The 17722-nt window shown below is 56.4% G+C and overlaps 5 protein-coding genes across 5 annotated transcripts; 2 read left to right on the forward strand and 3 right to left on the reverse strand.

The window, feature by feature from the left end:
- Nucleotides 1–2: 2 nt before the first annotated feature.
- On the reverse strand, nucleotides 3–1347 carry COL26b_006629 (uncharacterized protein; the record flags this gene model as incomplete). Its single annotated transcript, XM_053179441.1, has 3 exons — nucleotides 3–153; nucleotides 208–998; nucleotides 1060–1347. 3 exons carry the CDS (start codon nucleotides 1345–1347, stop codon nucleotides 3–5), a joined length of 1230 nt encoding a protein of 409 aa, XP_053036552.1.
- Nucleotides 1348–2455: 1108 nt separating this feature from the next.
- COL26b_006630 (uncharacterized protein) lies at nucleotides 2456–4048 on the forward strand (the record flags this gene model as incomplete). Its single annotated transcript, XM_053179442.1, has 2 exons — nucleotides 2456–2974; nucleotides 3047–4048. The coding sequence occupies 2 exons, from the start codon at nucleotides 2456–2458 to the stop codon at nucleotides 4046–4048; spliced, it is 1521 nt and encodes a 506-aa protein (XP_053036553.1).
- Nucleotides 4049–5545: 1497 nt separating this feature from the next.
- On the reverse strand, nucleotides 5546–7399 carry CDC3 (Cell division control protein 3; the record flags this gene model as incomplete). The annotated part of the gene is made up of 4 exons (XM_053179443.1): nucleotides 5546–6181; nucleotides 6232–6698; nucleotides 6759–7031; nucleotides 7126–7399. The coding sequence occupies 4 exons, from the start codon at nucleotides 7397–7399 to the stop codon at nucleotides 5546–5548; spliced, it is 1650 nt and encodes a 549-aa protein (XP_053036554.1).
- Nucleotides 7400–11205: 3806 nt separating this feature from the next.
- On the reverse strand, nucleotides 11206–13123 carry COL26b_006632 (uncharacterized protein; the record flags this gene model as incomplete). Its single annotated transcript, XM_053179444.1, has 6 exons — nucleotides 11206–12204; nucleotides 12261–12330; nucleotides 12383–12750; nucleotides 12811–12839; nucleotides 12896–13027; nucleotides 13090–13123. The coding sequence occupies 6 exons, from the start codon at nucleotides 13121–13123 to the stop codon at nucleotides 11206–11208; spliced, it is 1632 nt and encodes a 543-aa protein (XP_053036555.1).
- A 1536-nt stretch (nucleotides 13124–14659) lies between these two features.
- COL26b_006633 (uncharacterized protein) lies at nucleotides 14660–17273 on the forward strand (the record flags this gene model as incomplete). Its single annotated transcript, XM_053179445.1, has 2 exons — nucleotides 14660–15214; nucleotides 15282–17273. 2 exons carry the CDS (start codon nucleotides 14660–14662, stop codon nucleotides 17271–17273), a joined length of 2547 nt encoding a protein of 848 aa, XP_053036556.1.
- Nucleotides 17274–17722: the final 449 nt, after the last annotated feature.

The following is a 17722-nucleotide window of genomic DNA, read 5'->3' on the forward strand; positions in this document are numbered from 1 at the left end:
ACCTATGCGGCGACCTCAGTCTTGGTGTCGACCTTCTTCGCCTCGGGCTGAGCAGCGGCTCCGTCATCTTCACGGGCGCGCTTGCCGTTGCTGTTCTTGTCTTCCGCGACGGGCTCGCCCTTGTCGTTCGTGGCCTGAATGGTAGGCTTGCCGCTGTAATGGAGGTTAGTAAGATAGTCAACGGCCAAGTTTGGGGTGAAGACATACGCGTTGCGGTCGTTGCCGCGCTCATTGGGATCCCTGCGGTTCTCGTTGTCACGTCCACCCCGGCGATCACCGCCACGGCCTCTGCCACGACCTCCACGGCCACCGCGACCTCCACGGCCTCCCCTGAAGCCGTTCTTCTGGTCGTTGTCGCGGCGCTCCCTCCAGTTGTCCTTGTTGTTGTTGCCGCCACGGCCACCCCTGCGGTTGCCATCCTTGCCATCCTTGCCCTCAAAAAAGCGGCGCGACGTGTTGGGCTCGAGCTTGCCAGCGTGGATGAGGGCGCTCTTCTCCTTGACGTACTCGGTCTTGGGCATGATCTTCAGGTCGTGCTCCTTCCACTTGGGCTTGGGGTCGAGGGCGAGGAACTTCTGAGCGGCCTCCTCATCGGGGAACTCGACGAACACGGAGCCCTTGAAGAGCTTCTCCTGGGTACGGCGGAGACGGACAGAGTTGATGGGGCCGAACTTGGTGAAGAAGGCCTCAAGGTCGAACTGAGTAGAGGGCTCCTCGTCGCCGAAGCCCTTGACGTAGACGCAGCGAGCGTTGAACCTATCGTTACCAGGGGTGTAAGGCTGCTTGCGCTGGATCGTCTCCTCTCCCTCCTCGCCAGCGATCACGAGGGCGGGGCTCTCCTTAAGAGCAGCGACAACGGCGGAGTAAGGCTGGAAGCGGCGCATGCGCTTGAAGGAGGTGATGGTCTTGAGGGGAATGGCCTTGTTTTCGAAGCCACCAGTGAGCTCCCACAGGTACTTGTCATGGGGCAAGTTGCTATCTGACAGGTAGAACTCGACCTTTTCGTCAAAACGTTAGCTCGTTTGTCAACGACAGGCATCCTTGCAGAGAGCGCCTTACCTGCTTGCGGATCTCCGCCGGGTCATCTGTCTCCTTGAGGAGCGAAGCATCAAACTTGACGTTGTTCGAGTGGTTCTTATCGTCGATCTTTGCAGTCGTCTTGAGGACCTCAGGCTCCTCCTTCTTCTCCTCGGGCTTCGCCTCGCTCTCTTCAGGCTTGGCCTCGGCCTCGGTCTTCGCAGGCTCCTCGGTCTTGGCAGGTTCCTCGACCTTCGCGGGCTCCTCAGCCTGGGCAGGTGCCTCAGCGGCGACAGCCTCGATGGGCTTGGTTTCCTCGGCGGCGCTCATTGTGTGGCGAGTCGAGATTCAAGTTGGAAAAGAGTAGTCTGCAGTAGGGACAATTAACGATGAAATTCCTCGAAAAAGAAGTCCTCGGACGGGAAACAATGACTCCGTCGCGTATGACTGGATGAGTAACACGGCGAAAGGTGAATTGAGGCTGGGAAAGGAGGAAGAATATTATGCGGCGGGGTACGGTCCTCGACCCCAAAGAGTCAGACAGCAGGGTAACGTGAGTAATTCGGAGACAGGAAAAAAAGAAAGCTTACAGTTTAACAATCGGACCAATGCGATTCGGCGACCGTGGTTCGAGACGTGGGTGAGTGAGAGAAACAAGGCTGTGTTGCTGAAGAAAAGTTGCTTCGTTTCTCGTGTGGATTTTATTTGGCAGCGCGAGAAAGTAGCGAGCAGGCCGTTTCCCCAGCGAGGATTTTGCGACGAGAATTCGCATGCACGAGCAACAGCTCCAGTTTCTGCCGCAGCAGGTTGCGCGCATTCGATGCACACCGCCCGCAGCAAGTCCCACTTGGTAAGGTGGGGAGACTGAAAAAATTGACCACACGGGTGGCAGGTGAAGGGTGAATCGCGAGAGGCGCCGGTACGTACCCGGACCACCCCATCCAGGGACTCTTGCTCCAAACACAGCCCAAGACTGTGCTGCTGCCTTAGGTAAGCCAACGGGAGCCTTCCACCCCTCAAGCGCGCGTTGTGGGATGTGCGGTACGTACCGATTTCTTGTGTGCGGGAGATGCCGTTCCATCACCAAAAATTCGGTCTCGACGTCTCGTGCTCCTGAAGCTGTCGCCATCCCTCCGGCCCTACGAGTGCGATCACGTCCCCGTCGACACCACAATTAGCCCAAGATGAGAGCAAGAAAGCCGAGGTGGTACAGCCTTCAGTCCATGGTATGCCCCCAAACAAACCATATTCCCCTCGCACGAGCGTCAATTGAAGCACACACACAACTTGGGAGGCCGCCCTCCTCGACCTCTACCTCATGCGATGCTTCTATCTATACCACGCCGCACACAACACCCTGGCTGTAAACAAAAACCGCTGACCACTATTCTACCGCCAGAAAGTCCGCCAGTCATGGAACAAATATAATCTATACAACATGCTGATGACAAGGCTCAAACCTTTTCGCTTTAAGCAAACTCATTTCCAGCAAAAATGGGCGGCCAAGTCACTCACCCGAGGCTACCACGGCGCCAACATCAAGGAGTCCGACTGGTCTCGCATGTTCTCTCGCCGCCTTTACTCTGCCGTTGACATGCCCCCGGCCTACCTCGCCAAGTACGACGGCTCCGAACAGGCTGGCGGCCGCGGTTCCGGCCGCAGAGACCTGGATGTCAACGCCGGCTCGTTCTCCCGCTCCGAGAAGGAGCGCAAACAGCGCATCATCTCAGACAAAGAGGACAGTCTTCCTTATGTCCACCCTGTCCAGGCCAGGAGGGACGACTTCGCAGAACTCCTAGGCAAACCCGTTAGGCATATTACGCCCTACATGCAAATGGCGTTTGCGCCGCTCGAGAGGAGACTAGACGTGGCCATCTTCCGTGCCATGTTCGCCAGCAGTACCCTCCAGGCGAAGCAATTCTGCACACACGGCGCCGTCAAGGTCAACGGCAAGACGGTAAGCTTTCCCAGTCGCGTTGCACACACTCGACTCGGCCTTGACGACGACTAACACCGCCCCTCTTTTCAGATGCGCTATGGTGCCTACCTCCTGAACCCAGGCGACATGTTCCAAGTCGACGTAGACTCCGTTCTCTATGCCACTGGCCGACCCAAGACCCCCTTACACGCAAAGTGGCTCGCCGGCGAAGACTATGAAACTCTCCGGGCTGCAAAGAGGGAGGAATACCGTAACAAGAACGACAGCTCAGAAGCAGCTGCTGAAGCCCCGGCTGAGGCCGAAGCCGAGGCCTCCGAAGAGAAAGTCGAGGCTGAGTCTGCAGCCAAGGCCGAGGCCGAGGAAGCAGATGGTGAGGGCGAGGGCGAGACAGCCGAGGCCACAGAGGAGCTCACTGAGGAGCAGCGCGCTGCGCAGCAGAAGAAGCAGCTCAAGGGCCTCATCAGCTCCGCCAAGGCACTCCTCTACGACGGCAACGGCCTCAACCCTCGCAAGAAGCGCCAGCTCCGCGCCTTCACGAGCGAGGTCAAGCGCGCCCTCTCTCAGGCCGGCCGCACCGCCGAGAGCGCCACCATCAGCCCCGACAACGTCATTGACCACCTCTCCTCCATGCTCAAGGACTTCAAGCTGGAGGGCAACCAGGTCGAGGCCATCATTTCCCCTGAGCAGGAGCAGCAGCAGCAGGAGCAGCAAGAGTTAGAGAAGGCGGAGCAAAAGGTCAGCGCCAAGAAACAAGAGACCAGGGACACCATCAAGGAGCTCATCACCAGCGACGAGGTGCGCGAGGCTGTCAAGGGCCTGTCCCTGGCCGAGCAGACGGCTCTCGCAAGCCTGCTCCGCACCAACGCCGAGAACCCCATCGACGAGTCCAAGCCGTACTGGACCCCCTGGGAACCCCGCCGCTACATGACCCCCTTCGCCTTCATCCCTCGCTACCTCGAGGTGAACCAGAACATCTGCGCCGCCGTCTACCTCCGCCACCCCGTCGCCCGTCGTGGTTTCGCCGAGGTGCCCACACCCTTCTCTTACGAGACAAACCAGCTTGCCTTTAACTGGTACTTGAGGAGGCGGTAGACGCTTTGTTAATGATGTTTGGTTGGTGGATGAAGGACGTGGTGGTGGCATCGCCCCTGAGGAAGGGTCCAGGCGGCATTGTACAACAGGATATAGACCCCGAGCTTCTACGACCCGAATGTAAAGGCTTAGACGTAGTCTTATATGTACATCATCTTTGGTAGAGGAAATGAAAGACTCTGCCCTTCACCATGTTGCCCGTTACCTGCCTTTGCTTCTAGGCCAACCCCCACATTGCTGACCATGTGTGTGCTACTTGGGATGTGTTAGTCGTCGTCAACATATTCTGCAGAGTTCTAGCAAAGACACTGCTCATTTTGCCTGAAACTTTCATGTCCTGCAACGAGAAGTTTCCAGACGTCAAGTAGTAAAAAAATGGTAGAAAGACAGCGATGGCAGATACGACGATAAAAGAGGTCACGAGGATAGAAACGAGAGTAGAGACACCGGGAATACAGGCGCGATGGTAGTTGAAATACGCTCCGCCCAGCTAAATGTTTTTGCCCTAGATGTTCATCGCACTCAGGGTCTTCGGTTTTCTTAGGCGGATTGGAAGGCAACGAGCGTCAACTACGAGACATCAGTCAGGCACAGGCAAGGACACGAGGAAAGCGTCTTGACAATACTAACCTCAGGTATAGCTAATTGACCTGGAAGGGTTTAGGAATCACGACGATAGACACGGCAAGATAGACAAATTCTGGGAAACAACCCTTTTCGAACCACACAGGAACTAAGCTAACAAAGAGAGTAGACGTCAAGGAAATCAAATGCCAAGTAAGTAAAGACGCCTGTCATGCCAGACCGTCTCCTACCCCTCCCTCTCCGTGACCTCATCCGAGTAAAATACAACATCAAGGGGTAATTTGCTAGACATAAGTGGGCTCCTCCATCCAGCGTGTGCCTCTACCCGCTCACCACATTGGGCGTCCACAGCGAGAGATATTAGCTGGTTCGACACCAGAAGGCGGCAAGAGTATTGAGCGTGGCGTCATAGATTATAAGAAAACCCTATTCCGAGTGGCAAGTCTTTGCGAAAGAAATGAAACCACGAGGATACTCTGCTAGCGCAAATGTGTTCGCCCAACCGACCCCATGTTTCTCCCCGAGGTCCTCCTCTCCCATGTCCGCCACAGTATGATAGGATGCGGCAAGTAGGACTACTGTTCCCGAGAACGCCTCATCGCCAGAATCAAGCCTCGCAGAAGCAATGACTCCTCGTGTTTGCTTTCGCGTCTTTCCCTCCATAGTCGGCATCAAAACCCCTTGCACGACTGCTTCGCAAAGACTTTTTGGTGATGTTGGGTTTCCGTAAGTGATTAGATGAGGGTTGTGATTAAAAGAGGTCGAGAGAAAAAGGGGTGATAAGAAAGAACAAGAAGAGAACCGACAAAGAGGCGCGTTGTGCTGGTATTGTATGGGCATCATGGGTACTTAGACATGGGTCGTAGAAAGAAGAATGCGAACAAGTGGCGTCAAGAGACCGGCAAAGAAGTCTTAACGGAGCGAGAAACCCTTCCGCTTGCCTTCCTTCTCGATGGGCCGGCCGCTTTCGACCCTTTGCTTCTTCTCCTCGAGCTCCATGCGTTGGCGCTCGAGCTGCTCCTTCATCTCCCTGTGGCGTGAGTAGAGCTCCTCTTCGCTCTGCTTCAGCTTGCTCTCCTTTTCGGCGACCTTCTGCTGGAAGACCATCTTCATCTCGGCCTCCATCTTGGCGAGCTTCTGCTCGTGCAGGTGGCGCTCCTCCTCCTGCTTGACGGCGGGGTTGACCTCCTTGAAAACGCTGGGGTCCTGGGACACGCCCATGCCAATGAGCTTGTCGGTACGGTAGTTCTCGTACAGGCTGTTGTTGGTGTGCTCCTTGAGCTCCTCCATGTGGGTGCGGATAAGCATCTGGCGAAGCTTGACGAAGTCGCAGTGCTCCTCGTTGTCGACCTCAATCACACCCCAGGGGTATGAACGGCCGCGAACCTTGCGTCCATCCGCGTTGGTGATCTCGTTGGTAGCACCGACAACAGCAAACGGGACCTTGGACATGATCTCGTTGTTCTCAGCAATGGTCTCCTCATCATCGAGCTCGTAGCGAGGGCCCTCGAAAATCTGGATACCGTGGTACTTGATGTCGGACAGAATCTGGAGAGGTTAGATTTTGAGCTGTAGGGGGGGGATTGAATGGGACATACTCTGGACTTGAAGTTGGCAATCTCCTCGTCGGTGAGGGTGTCAGCCTTAGCAATGACGGGGATCAGGTTGACCTTGGTGTGAAGGCGACGCATGACCTCAATGTCGAGAGGCTTCAGGGAGTGGCCAGTGGGCTGGATGAAGAAGACACAGGCATGGATGCGGTTGTCAACGATGTTCATGCGATTGACCTTGTTCTCGGCGTCGAGGTATGCGTCGTAACGCTGCTCGATGTTGTCGACAATCGGGCGCCACGACTCGTCGTTGTTGACGAAGTCGCCAAAGCCGGGGGTGTCGACGACGGTCAGACGGAGGCGGACGCCAGCCTCCTCAATGTCGGCGCTGATGGACTGAATGGTAACAGTCTTCGGGATAATGTCGAGGCTAGGTCCCTTGCGCTCCTTGGGAGGGTAGAGGGAAGTGTTGAAGAGGGTGTTCACAAGGGTGGACTTTCCGAGGCCAGATTCACCTGTACGCCACTTGTAAGAGAGTGTTCAAGACGAAACGAAGCTGTCTAGAAGAGACTTACCAACAACCATGACGTTGAAGTTGAAACCCTTGCGGACACTCTTGCGGTGCCATTGGTTAGGCAGGTTAGCGAAGCCGACATAGCCCGTCAGCTTGCGGCGAACAATGTTCCTAAGATCGCTGGAAGGCGCCGCCATAGGGGGCACAACACCGCCAGCTAAGGACGCGTTAGAAATGGCTTCTTCGATCTCGTTCGCAGAAACAAGCTTGCCGGCGGGGGGCGACGCCGGCGCCGCCGAGGGCGGCGGGGAGGTAGCAGGAGAACCTTCGGAGGCTATTTATGCAATCACGTCAGCGCTCATGCTCGTACCGTAGTAACGAGTGGTAAGTATGTTTGGCAAGGCATAGGCAAGAGGATCTTCTCTAACCCGGTGACCGTTCAGAGACTTGTCTGGCGGGATCGTCGTTCTCTTTGCCAGGTTGTGAAAGCCGACTAGCGGACGACGGACCGGGCTGTCCGTCGCTGTTGGGTTTACCCACGTCGAGCATGGAACGAACGATTTGAACTTTTGTCGTGGGAGACGATCCTGCGTTTGACTGCTGTTTGTTTTTGATTGTGAAATCGGCGTCCGTATCTCTTGACCCGACGGTCTTGCCCTTGCCCTTGCAGTCCTTGGAGGGCTGGTCCAAGTTGTAGATCATTGTGTATGTCGTTTTGTTGGGGTACTCTGAGTAGGGCAGGTTGATATCTCTGGTCTACCAATAAAGGACCAAAAAAGGGGAAACCAAGAAATGGTAGATGGTGGAACGGATGTGGTCGGGTAACGAGAAGTGAGGTGATGTTGTTGAGAGATCCTGAAACTCAATCGATCCGGAGCGGGAGGTAGAAACAGTCCAACGAGGCCATGTGGTCGTTGCTTGCCGCAGATTGATCCAGTATCCTCTTGCCTCGCCTTGCCATAGTCTCACAATCTTCGTCTCCGGGAAGGAAGGGGGCTTACCCATATCGAATACGCGGGGAGCAGTCAAGGTTGAGAAGGAATTGGTCGAGAAGAAAAGTCTGGGGAGCGGAAGAAAGAGTTAGCTATGCCGCAAAGATGGAAGAGGCTCGGGGGAAACAGAGATGGAGTAAGGAGGTGAGGTGGACAGGGAGGAGGAGGATCGGGGGCAGAAGGACGTGAGGAGACCGCGCGGCAGCAAGATCAAGCCAGACGGTCGAAGCAATGGCGCGAGCAGGAGAGATGGGGTGATGGGATGGGATATTCTCCTGCCTCGTGGTCCATGGCAAGAGGTATTCGCAGAGAAATCGTGAAGGAAACACGTACGTACCTGGACGTCTACGAAGTAGTCGCGTGTCAAGGAGTGTCGCAGAAGGGGAAAAAGGTTAACGAGAGAAAGGGGGCAGCAACGTCAGGAGATGGCGATGGACTGCAAAGGACAATTGGGGTGGGAATTTGTCGAGCCCTGAGGGAAGAGATACTGACGATGCTCGAAGCAGTATCGATGATGTCGAAGGGGAAGGGAAGAATCACAACCTCAGGGAGAGAGAGTGTGGTGGTTGCGAAAGGTGTGAGGTTAGGTAGAGTAGGTCGGTCAGGTAAGGTAGGACGACGAAGGTACGACTACGTTTTAGGTGGAAGGGGAAATTTGGGGTGCGACGAGGACAGGAAAGATTTGGGCTGTGCGGTGCGACCCCGTCCCGTTTCTCCCACGGTGGCAGACAGTGCAGAGCAGGTGCAGCGTCCCTTCCCTTTCCTCCCCAGTCCTCCTCCCGTTCACGCTGCTGCTGCTGCCGCCACTACCTAGGTACCTAGGGACCTTGGGACCTTGGACGGCTGCACCTGTGCTTCGGCTCCCGTTCGCTGCATGAGGTGGTGCTGGCAGCGCAGATGCTGCAGCGAGCTGCCCTTCTGTTTCCAGTGGCATCGTCTGTGTACAGGGACCAGCATGTGCTGTAAAGGTTGGGAGGGTGGCCTGCTGCTGGCCGCTGCGTGGTTGACGAGCACGTTGCTGTTCCCTTCTCGCTGGGAGCAAAAGGGGGTTGAGCTGTCCTAATCCCAGTCTGGCTAGCTTGGTTTGGGTGGGGTAGGTGGCAGGGGTATTGGATGGAGAAAGAGAATTAGAGACCGGGGCTGCCTTCATTGAGAGCCTCTGATTGGCTTAGGAGTGGAGGTCATAATGAAGCATCAGGAAAAAAAAACCGCCAAAAGGAGGCCCTTGGAGATTGGGGACGACAGACTCGAATTTCATGAGGACGGGGGAGATTTGCTCGGTTGACCCTGTGGTTCACAGATGGTTCACAGATCGCATAGCAGACGGACACAAGCAACGGTTGTTCAACGGAAGACCCGACTTGTCGTTCTAGATGCTCACTCTTCCCATACATAGCCAGCCATCCGTTAGTTACCTTACCTGGAAGGCAAGGTAGTTGAGGACCCCTTTATCATGCCTGTGCTTGGGGCCTTGGGCGGCGGACTACGCGATAATCTAATCCTGCTCTGAATTCGTACACGGCATGGCCTTACCAACATGTCTGCTCCACTCTCATAGTGTTTGCCGGCAATGGGGGCCAACGGAAGAAACAATCTGGGGCGTTTGGGCGATACCCTCTGGGCTCTGCCACCTGCGTACGGATACCCAACAATTCAATTCGCAGGTGTCCGTGATGGCTTGCGACAATGACAGGTGAACCGTCAGGGTGAAACGACACGCACCGGTTGAGTTTTTCAGAGCCGCCTTCTGTGCTGTGTCCCATGTGCATTGGTGGCAGATGTGCATAAAGTCCTTGCCTTTAAGGTACTGTCAACAATGCGAGCAAGCTGCAAACTTACGTATTCGGGCTTTGGGAATGGGACGAAAATAAGACGGCCCAGCTGCTGGCTAACTCGCTGTACTCTTTGACGAATGCCTCTGGCTGCCGCCATTACTGAATCCCACTGCCCACCTACCTACCTTGAGTGCCTCTGGAAGTTAAGTCGCCTCAATGTTAGTAAGGCAGGTAGCATGTTCTGCTGGCGTGTGGCAGCAGACGCGCTCTGATTAGGCGTTCGTGAGTGTGGCGTCTGGTCGCATTGAGAGCCAGGAAAGCATCAAACCGACCTCCAATTTCCACGTCTCAACCATGATCCATGGAACGAAGAAACAGCGACACCAGCACCTGCGCCAGGGCCACCGTGGATTCACATTATGGATACCCAACTGAGAGTGGACTGTGGACACGGGATGCACCTGTGGACTGAGGTGCCCGGTGCAATTGAGATTCTGCTCGGGTGGAATGGAGACGCGGGAAATGGGAAAACGTCGGCCGTCGGTCACAAGTCACCATCATCTGCAGATATTCTGCTCTTTTTCGACCCGTCAACCGTCAACCCCATGCCCGCCAATGCCTTCAAGTTCCTCACACAATTTTTTGACAAATTACCCGTCGTCTCAATGCGCCTCAGGCAGCCGCCCCAACACGAAGGGGACCTCTTTGGCATCGCGGGACGTACCTTTAAGCGAGAGCCGGCTCCCGGTCGGCAGTGGATCCGGGCTCCAGCTAGGCAGGAACGGGAAAATGTTGGTCCCGATGCACAAGCCACTTCCTGACACTGACCTGCAAGCTCAACCCCGGCTCCATTGGCTCCTCTGATATGCTGCAAGCTTCATTCACATCAGGTCTTCACACCCCTTCATCTGCTTGGCCACTTTTACTTGCAGGAAACCCCCGTGTGCCTGCAGGAGCAGTCCCTGGATCGCGACCACACCAACAGAAGCCCTTCCGCCAGCTGCCAGGCCAGCCAACAAGTCAGCCCAGTCAAGCCTGCCTCTGCTTCCCGTCGGGGGTTTGGGGGTCTCTTCCCATCGGGACTTGCCAGTCAGTCGTGTCTCCAAAAATACCAACACAGCACACGACGTCTGCCGAAGACTGATCCCCGCCGCTAGCTGCACGGAACGGCTCCCCAGTGCACCTATGCGCAGCCACTGTTAGCCATCCACATCATGGCCTTACACACCTATCACGCTGCCCATACGAAGGAACTGCAATCGTTGACACTTGCATGTACGAGGTAGTGCTGGCGACGACGTTTCCCTGTTTCTTGCGACGGGAATGCTCCTCCATCGTGCCAAGTGGCGTGTCATTAGCCCAGCGGATCCTACGTCTCGAGACGATAGTGGTTGCTTCGTCTATGATTTGCGTACTCACGCAGTAAACAAATACATCGGTCCAGCTGGTCCTGCAATCGCAAGTCGACAGGCCAGACTGCAGGATCAAGCCAGATAAGAAACCTGATGCAGGTCTGGCAGCCCGCTTTGCCGTGTCTCGGGTCTCACTGTCTCGCCCAAACACCTTGCGTCCGTTTCGTTAGCCCGTCGACCGCATTGGCGCAAATCTGCCCGACAGACAAGAAGCAAACACGACCAAAAAAAACTCAAGATATCTATTTGGTTGGTTGGCACGCTCGCAAACACCAATCAATCCCGCGCCATTTTGTTTCTCTCTGGCAAGCCGTTCTTTCAACTCTCGATCAAGCCGTCTTTTTCTTCTCTTTCTTTGGAAACATCTTGTCTCTATCCTCGTTGACTTTGATGATGGCCTCCCTTGCTCCCGGCCACGTCTTCCGCTTGCCCGTCTCGAAGAGGCGGTAGATATGCGGCGAATAAGCCCCCCACGCTACCAGCCGGTAGAACTCCCGGTCCTGCCACCAGAACTGCCACCCTTTCCAACCCCAGCCCAGGTACTCATACATACCGGTGCCTGCCATCTCGTGGACGAATCTGAACCACGGATACTGTTGGCCAGACCCGAGGGGCGCTCCGGCAAAGGCTCGAAACCTTTTCCAAGTCCACTTTTGATACGCTGCGGTGCTGCGGCGCATCTGCCCCGTGGACGGCAACGACGAGTTGCCCGCCCACACCTGTGCGATAGCCATGGCCTGGAGCTCGCGATATGATGCCGCATTGTCGCCGACAGTGCAGTAGCTCACGCAAGCGAGAGAATCCGGGTAGTCGATGGCAAAGATGTTTTGGTACAAATTCGGGAGGGGCGGGGCCTTCGGATCCGGGGCCGGGGTGTGGGACAGGTCCGCCAGAAGTGAGAAATCCGGCCGGTACCCGGTAGCCGCGACGATGACGTCCACATCCTCGATGATTGTCCCGTCGTCCAGCTGGACGGACTTCGGTCCCACGATGCGCGTCACCCCGCGAACCGACTCGGCACGGCCTTCTCGGAGACGCGAGAATAGATCATCGTTGACCACGATGACGCTTAGGCTGAGTTTCAGACTGGGCGACGGCTCGAACCCCCAGCCTGGATCCTGCTCCCCGAGAATCATCGAATTCTTCTTGATGACAGACTCGGTGAGGAGGCTGAATATACCCGGGAGGAAGTGCTCCAACCAGTGGCCGAAACGAGAAGTACGCCACGACATTACAGCATCCAGAGGGCCGTCTTGATTCATGCGAGGAATTATTTTCGCACCTCGTCTGTGTGACAGATATACTTTCGAGGCGTAGTCTGCGAGCTCCTGGTGATTGCATTAAATAAGTGAAGTCGATTCAGCCGACCGGCGCGCACACTCACCACAACAGTGTCACAGGCAGTATTTCCAATGCCCATCACGACAACATTCTTGTCTTTAAGCCCCTCTGGCCTGTTCGTGATATTAGCCAGTTCCCAGCACATTTCAACCCGGGCCTACATACCCTTTGTAGGCTTGAGAGTGCATGAATTTCCCCTCGAACTGGTCCAAATTCGCAATAACTGGATAAACCGGCGTTGTCTCCGACCCACTAGCAAGCACAACTCTGTCAAACGGCCGCGGCGTCGCTTCGCCTTTGATGTGCACCACCCACTTGCCTTTCTCCTCGTTCCTGCTGATCAAGTCTACATCCGCGTTGAACACGATGTTATCGTAAAGCTTAAAGTGTTTGGCGTACATCTTGTAGTAATCAGACCACTCTTGCGCCGAGATGTGTGCAGGGTAGTATATGCCGCCGTCAGCATCCGGGAGATAGAGCTGTCCAAGACGAATGCACTTACGATCAGGAAACGGAAAATCGGACATGTACGACTGAAGACCCTCGTTAGATGCGCGTCATGCCAGGATGTGTTTTCTTTCTTCTGCACTGACTATGAATTTGCTAATCTGCGACTTTGTCCCTGGACACGGTCAGCTTGATCGGCCTTGACATATTCGTTTTGTGGTCTGCACTTACACGCCATCGCCGAGGTGACGGACGGGTCGTCCGAGAACGTCCACAGGCCTCCCACATCAGACCGCTTCTCGAACAGCGTCACGTCAAAGCCGACCTCGCGAAGCTCTTTCAGGGCAGAAAGACCTCCCGGTCCTGTTTGGCTCGGATATCAGTCTGGGTACGAAACCTCTTCCCGGCTGGGGAGGACCACGCACCTGCGCCGATGACGGCAACCGTTCCTCGGGACATGGTGAGATTGGTATATCACCACAAACGGGTTGATTTAGGGAACAGATGTATGTTGTGGTTGTCAGATGCGGATGCAGTCCGAACGACAACGTTAAAATAAGAGAAGGCTCGTCGGGGGATTTTAAGTATAAGCGTCAGCACTCGCCGCGGCAAGTTGGGCCGGTGGGCAGCTCCCGAGACTAGCTCATCCCGGGTATCTGGATACGCACTCCCGACGCTGAATCCAATGAAGTGAGGCTGCACACGCCATAATCCGAGAGCAAAAAAATTGAACAGAGTTGGATTGTCAGCCCATGGGTAACCACAACTAGCTGAAGCTTAACTGTTCGGGTGTGAGAGCACTTGGGAGCGGGGTTGAAATCCAAGGCTATCGTTGAGTTCTGATGCCTCCAACGTTACACGGCATGTCCAATACGCTTCGTTCTCCCCATTTAGCTGCATCTCATTCTGGTCGCAAGAATTTTGTGCTTGACATTGATATTTAAGCTCCGGCTACTAATAAATGCAGAAGTTAATCCCGCGGCGGCAACATTACCTGTAAATGGAAGCCTTGAGGCTACGTGAATGCGATACAAGAGCTATGGGCTTCAGAATATCCAGTCGAGTTTCTATAATCCAGCTACAATTCTGAGACTCGTTTTTGGCCGTGGACATATGAAGCTTGGGTCCGGTTCGTCCGATGAAGCAGATCGCCAGTTGGGCCACAGCTAAGATGGCAGCTCTTTGACATCCCGACTTGGCCCACGGTTAGGCCTTGGTTGACACACATAACAGAAGTCCTCTTGTTCTCCCCTATGATCACTTGCAAAGTCATCTGCAGATTCTGCGTGCTTCTACTGCATGGTAGACTCAGACACGCAGCGCGCCGTGACGATGACAGTTGAGGCCCGTCATCGTCACATGGCAGAAGGCGACAGGTCGCAGGCTCCACAAGCTGGGCCACAGCGGTGCGCAGCGGACGTTCAGGTCCACCAATGTAATTGGCGAATCAAGCCTTCCGGAGCATTCTCAACGGACGGTGGAGATTTCCCTGTCATAGCGCGGGACTTGGGCTGCACACGACGGACTCCCGGCGGGCACAGGTATCGTCTTAATCCCGTCCGATCAACAGGTCCGCAACCTTCAAACCCCCTTGCCTGTCCTTGCTTGCTTCTGATCCACCGATTTCAATCATGCTTCAATGATGTCAACAGCAGACCAGTGTCAGCAGAGAAGTTGTTGAGTTCACAGCCTCGCGCCTCGTCGCTGGCCGCGCGCCTTTTTCCAAAGGGTTTTTTCATAATTCTCTCATTGCGAGGGAGTCTCCAAGAACAAAAACTCTTGATACCGAAGAAAACCATGAAAATCCCGCCGCAGCCGTAGAGCCCATTTCCACAGCTCTGGTATTGAACCAGCACGACACTCTCAACACCACATCAATCTTTTACCCCCCGCGCCATTGCTGATCTCCAACCAACACTCACGACCGCCAGGGCCCGTCCGGCCAGTCATGTTCCAGACCTCCAGCCTCAACCCGACGAACCCAAAATCGCCAAGATGAGGTTATTCACAGCGTATTCCCGCCAACACGCCGCCGCCCTGCTCCTCCGTCGCGCACCCGCAGCGCCGTCGGCGACCGGCAAGATGAGGAGCTTCCACCACGTTACCCTCGGCCGCATCAGGACACATGGCCTCCTCCCCCGCCGGAGGCCCACGCTGCAGTCGCGACAGTCGCAACACGGCTTCTTCACGGCCAGCGACAAGGGCCCCGAGGGATCCGGCAGCAACAGCAACAACGGCAAGAAAAAGGCAGCTACCACCTCTCTCCCCGTCGCCGTGCTCACCGGCGGGCTTTTTATTTGGTGGCTGTACCCATCTGACGACTTTCAGCGCCTATCGATCGCGCCGACGGACCAGCAGAGCGCTGCCCCGCGCGGCGGCGCGCCGGAGCAGAGGAAGGCGAACGAGACGGCGTGGTACAACTTTGCGCTCAAGTTTGAGAACCTGTCCGATGCCACCGACGTCGAGTGGACCGCCGACAAGATTGTCGGGTTCATCCTCCCGGAATGGTCCAAGGGGGTCCCCGGCTACATCCGGAAACTCCAGAGAGAGGTGAGTTATCGCCGCCAGTGAGCCGGTCTGGGTTTTGAGTTGGGAAGAATGCTGATTTGTACCCAAGCTATCCATGTCACCCGGATCTCTGGCTGATGAGATTTGGCAAGAAGCTCATGATCCCTTCATCAATCCCGAGGTGCAATACAGCGCCCGGGTGAGGGTATCCAATGACCTCTGCGATGAGGAAAAGGAGTTCCTGTCGAGGAGAAAGAGGGTCACGACAATGGCTCTAGCCAAGTATCTCGACATTGACGAGAAGGACGTCCACCCCGAAGACGTCCCCACTATCGCTATGTGCGGCTCAGGCGGCGGGTTGAGGGCTCTTGTCGCCGGCACGGGATCCATGCTCGCTGCCGACGAGGACGGACTCTTCGACTGCGTTACTTACACCTCTGGTGTCAGCGGCTCATGCTGGCTACAGACGCTATATCACTCGTCCATCTCGCACGGCAGCCTCGGCCGCGTCCTGCAGCACCTCAAGGCCCGGGCGGGCATCCACATCGCCTACCCTCCAGTCGCCTTCCAGACTCTCCTGTCTGCGCCGACGAGCAAGTATCTCCTCAGCGGCATGGTCGAGAAGCTAAAGGGCGACCCGAACGCTGACTTTGGCCTCGTCGACGTTTACGGCTTGCTGTTGGCGGCAAGGTACCTCGTCCCCAGGGGCGACCTCGAAGTTAACGATCGGGACTTCAAGCTCTCCAACCAGAGGGAGTACATCAAGTACGGGCAGAACCCGCTGCCCATCTACACGGCCGTCCGCCACGAGATCCCCGACGTTGACGTCGACGGGGCCGTAGGCGCCCCCGCCACCTCGGAGGCAGCCAAGGAGGTCGCCAAGAAGGAGGCCTGGTTCCAGTGGTTCGAGATCACGCCCTACGAGTTCTTCTGCGAGGAGTTCTCCGCCGGCATCCCCACGTGGGCCATGGGCCGCCGCTTCGACAACGGCGTCGACGTGCCCCCCGAGGAGGGCTTCCACCTGCCCGAGACCCGCATGCCCTTCCTCCTCGGCGTCTTCGGCAGCGCCTTCTGCGCGACCCTCAGCCACTACTACCACGAGATCAGACCTCTCGTCCAGAGCCTCACCGGCTTCGGCACCCTCGACGAGATGATCTACGGCTACAACGAGGACCTCAGCAAGGTCCACCCCATCGACCCCGGCACGGTCGCCAACTTCGCCTACGGCATGGAGGGCAAGCTGCCCAAGACCGCGCCCAAGAGCATCTTCGGCACCGAGTACATCCAGCTCATGGACGCCGGGATGTCCAACAACCTCCCCATCTACCCGCTCCTCCGCCCCGGCCGCGACGTCGACGTCCTCGTCGCCTTCGACGCCTCCGCCGACATCAAGACGGACAACTGGCTCGCCGTCGCCGACGGCTACGCCCGCCAGCGCGGAATCAAGGGCTGGCCCGTCGGCGTCGGCTGGCCGAAGGCAGGCGAGTCCCCCAAGCAGGTCGACGACGAGCTCAAGAAGGCCGAGGCCGCGTCCTCGACCGAGGCGGACCGCAAGCTCCACGACGCCCAGCAGCACCAGATCGACCACCAGGCCGAGCACCCACACCCCACCCCGGACGAAGACACTGCCAAGGGCCAGGCCGCCAAGTTCACTCCCGGCGACCAAGAGTCCGGCGAGCTGGGCTACTGCACCGTCTGGGTCGGCACCACGCAGGAGCGGTCCTCGGAGCCGCCGCCGCCGTCCAAGGCCATCGACGAGCGCTCCTCGTGGCAGCTGATGGAGCCCGACGCCGGCATCGCCATCGTCTACCTGCCCTTCCTGGCTAACCCGAAAGTACCGGGGATCAACCCGGGCACGACGGACTACCTCAGCACGTGGAATTTTGTCTACACGCCCGAGCAGATCGACAACGTCGTCGCGCTGGCAAGGGCCAACTACGCCGAGGGGCGGGAGCAGATCCGCGGCACGGTAAGGGCGGTCTACGAGCGTAAGAGGAAGCTCAGGCTGGAGCGGGAGGAGAAGGCGAAGAAGGACAAGTACAGGAGGCTTGTGCAGAGGGGCATGGCGCACAAGTTGGGAGAGGGCGATCAGTTCAGTTAAGCAGCTTCGTGAAGGGAGTTTTTGGTGAGGGGGGGGGGAGTTGATACCCGGGGAAAAGAGAGGGAGACGTCGTTTGTAATATTGTCAGAATAGCCAGCTGTCTTAATGATCAGATTCACCTACTATTCCAGCTCTTTGCGTCTTGTCTGATTCAGTGTGTTCACCTCTTCAACATCTTCGATCTGTGCATGTACAGTCTTGACTCAAAAGTCGCCCCGCTTCGAGGAGTGTGTCATTGTTTTTACAGATCTATTCATCTTACAGAGACATGCGTAACCTTTTTTTCCACATGTCCTTGTTCAAAAATGTACACTGCCAGACGGCATTCGGTGTCCCGGTCATCACCCATCCGCCCCGCCAAGGCAGTCCTTCTCATCCTTCGTCCTCGTCCCATGGGCAATTACACATGATGCTTTTCGTCTACCGCTTCTCCCCCAACACACACCCAC

Source organism: Colletotrichum chrysophilum (assembly GCF_026319265.1).
Source record: "Colletotrichum chrysophilum strain AFK26 chromosome Unknown scaffold_50, whole genome shotgun sequence".
Lineage (NCBI taxonomy): Eukaryota > Fungi > Ascomycota > Sordariomycetes > Glomerellales > Glomerellaceae > Colletotrichum > Colletotrichum chrysophilum.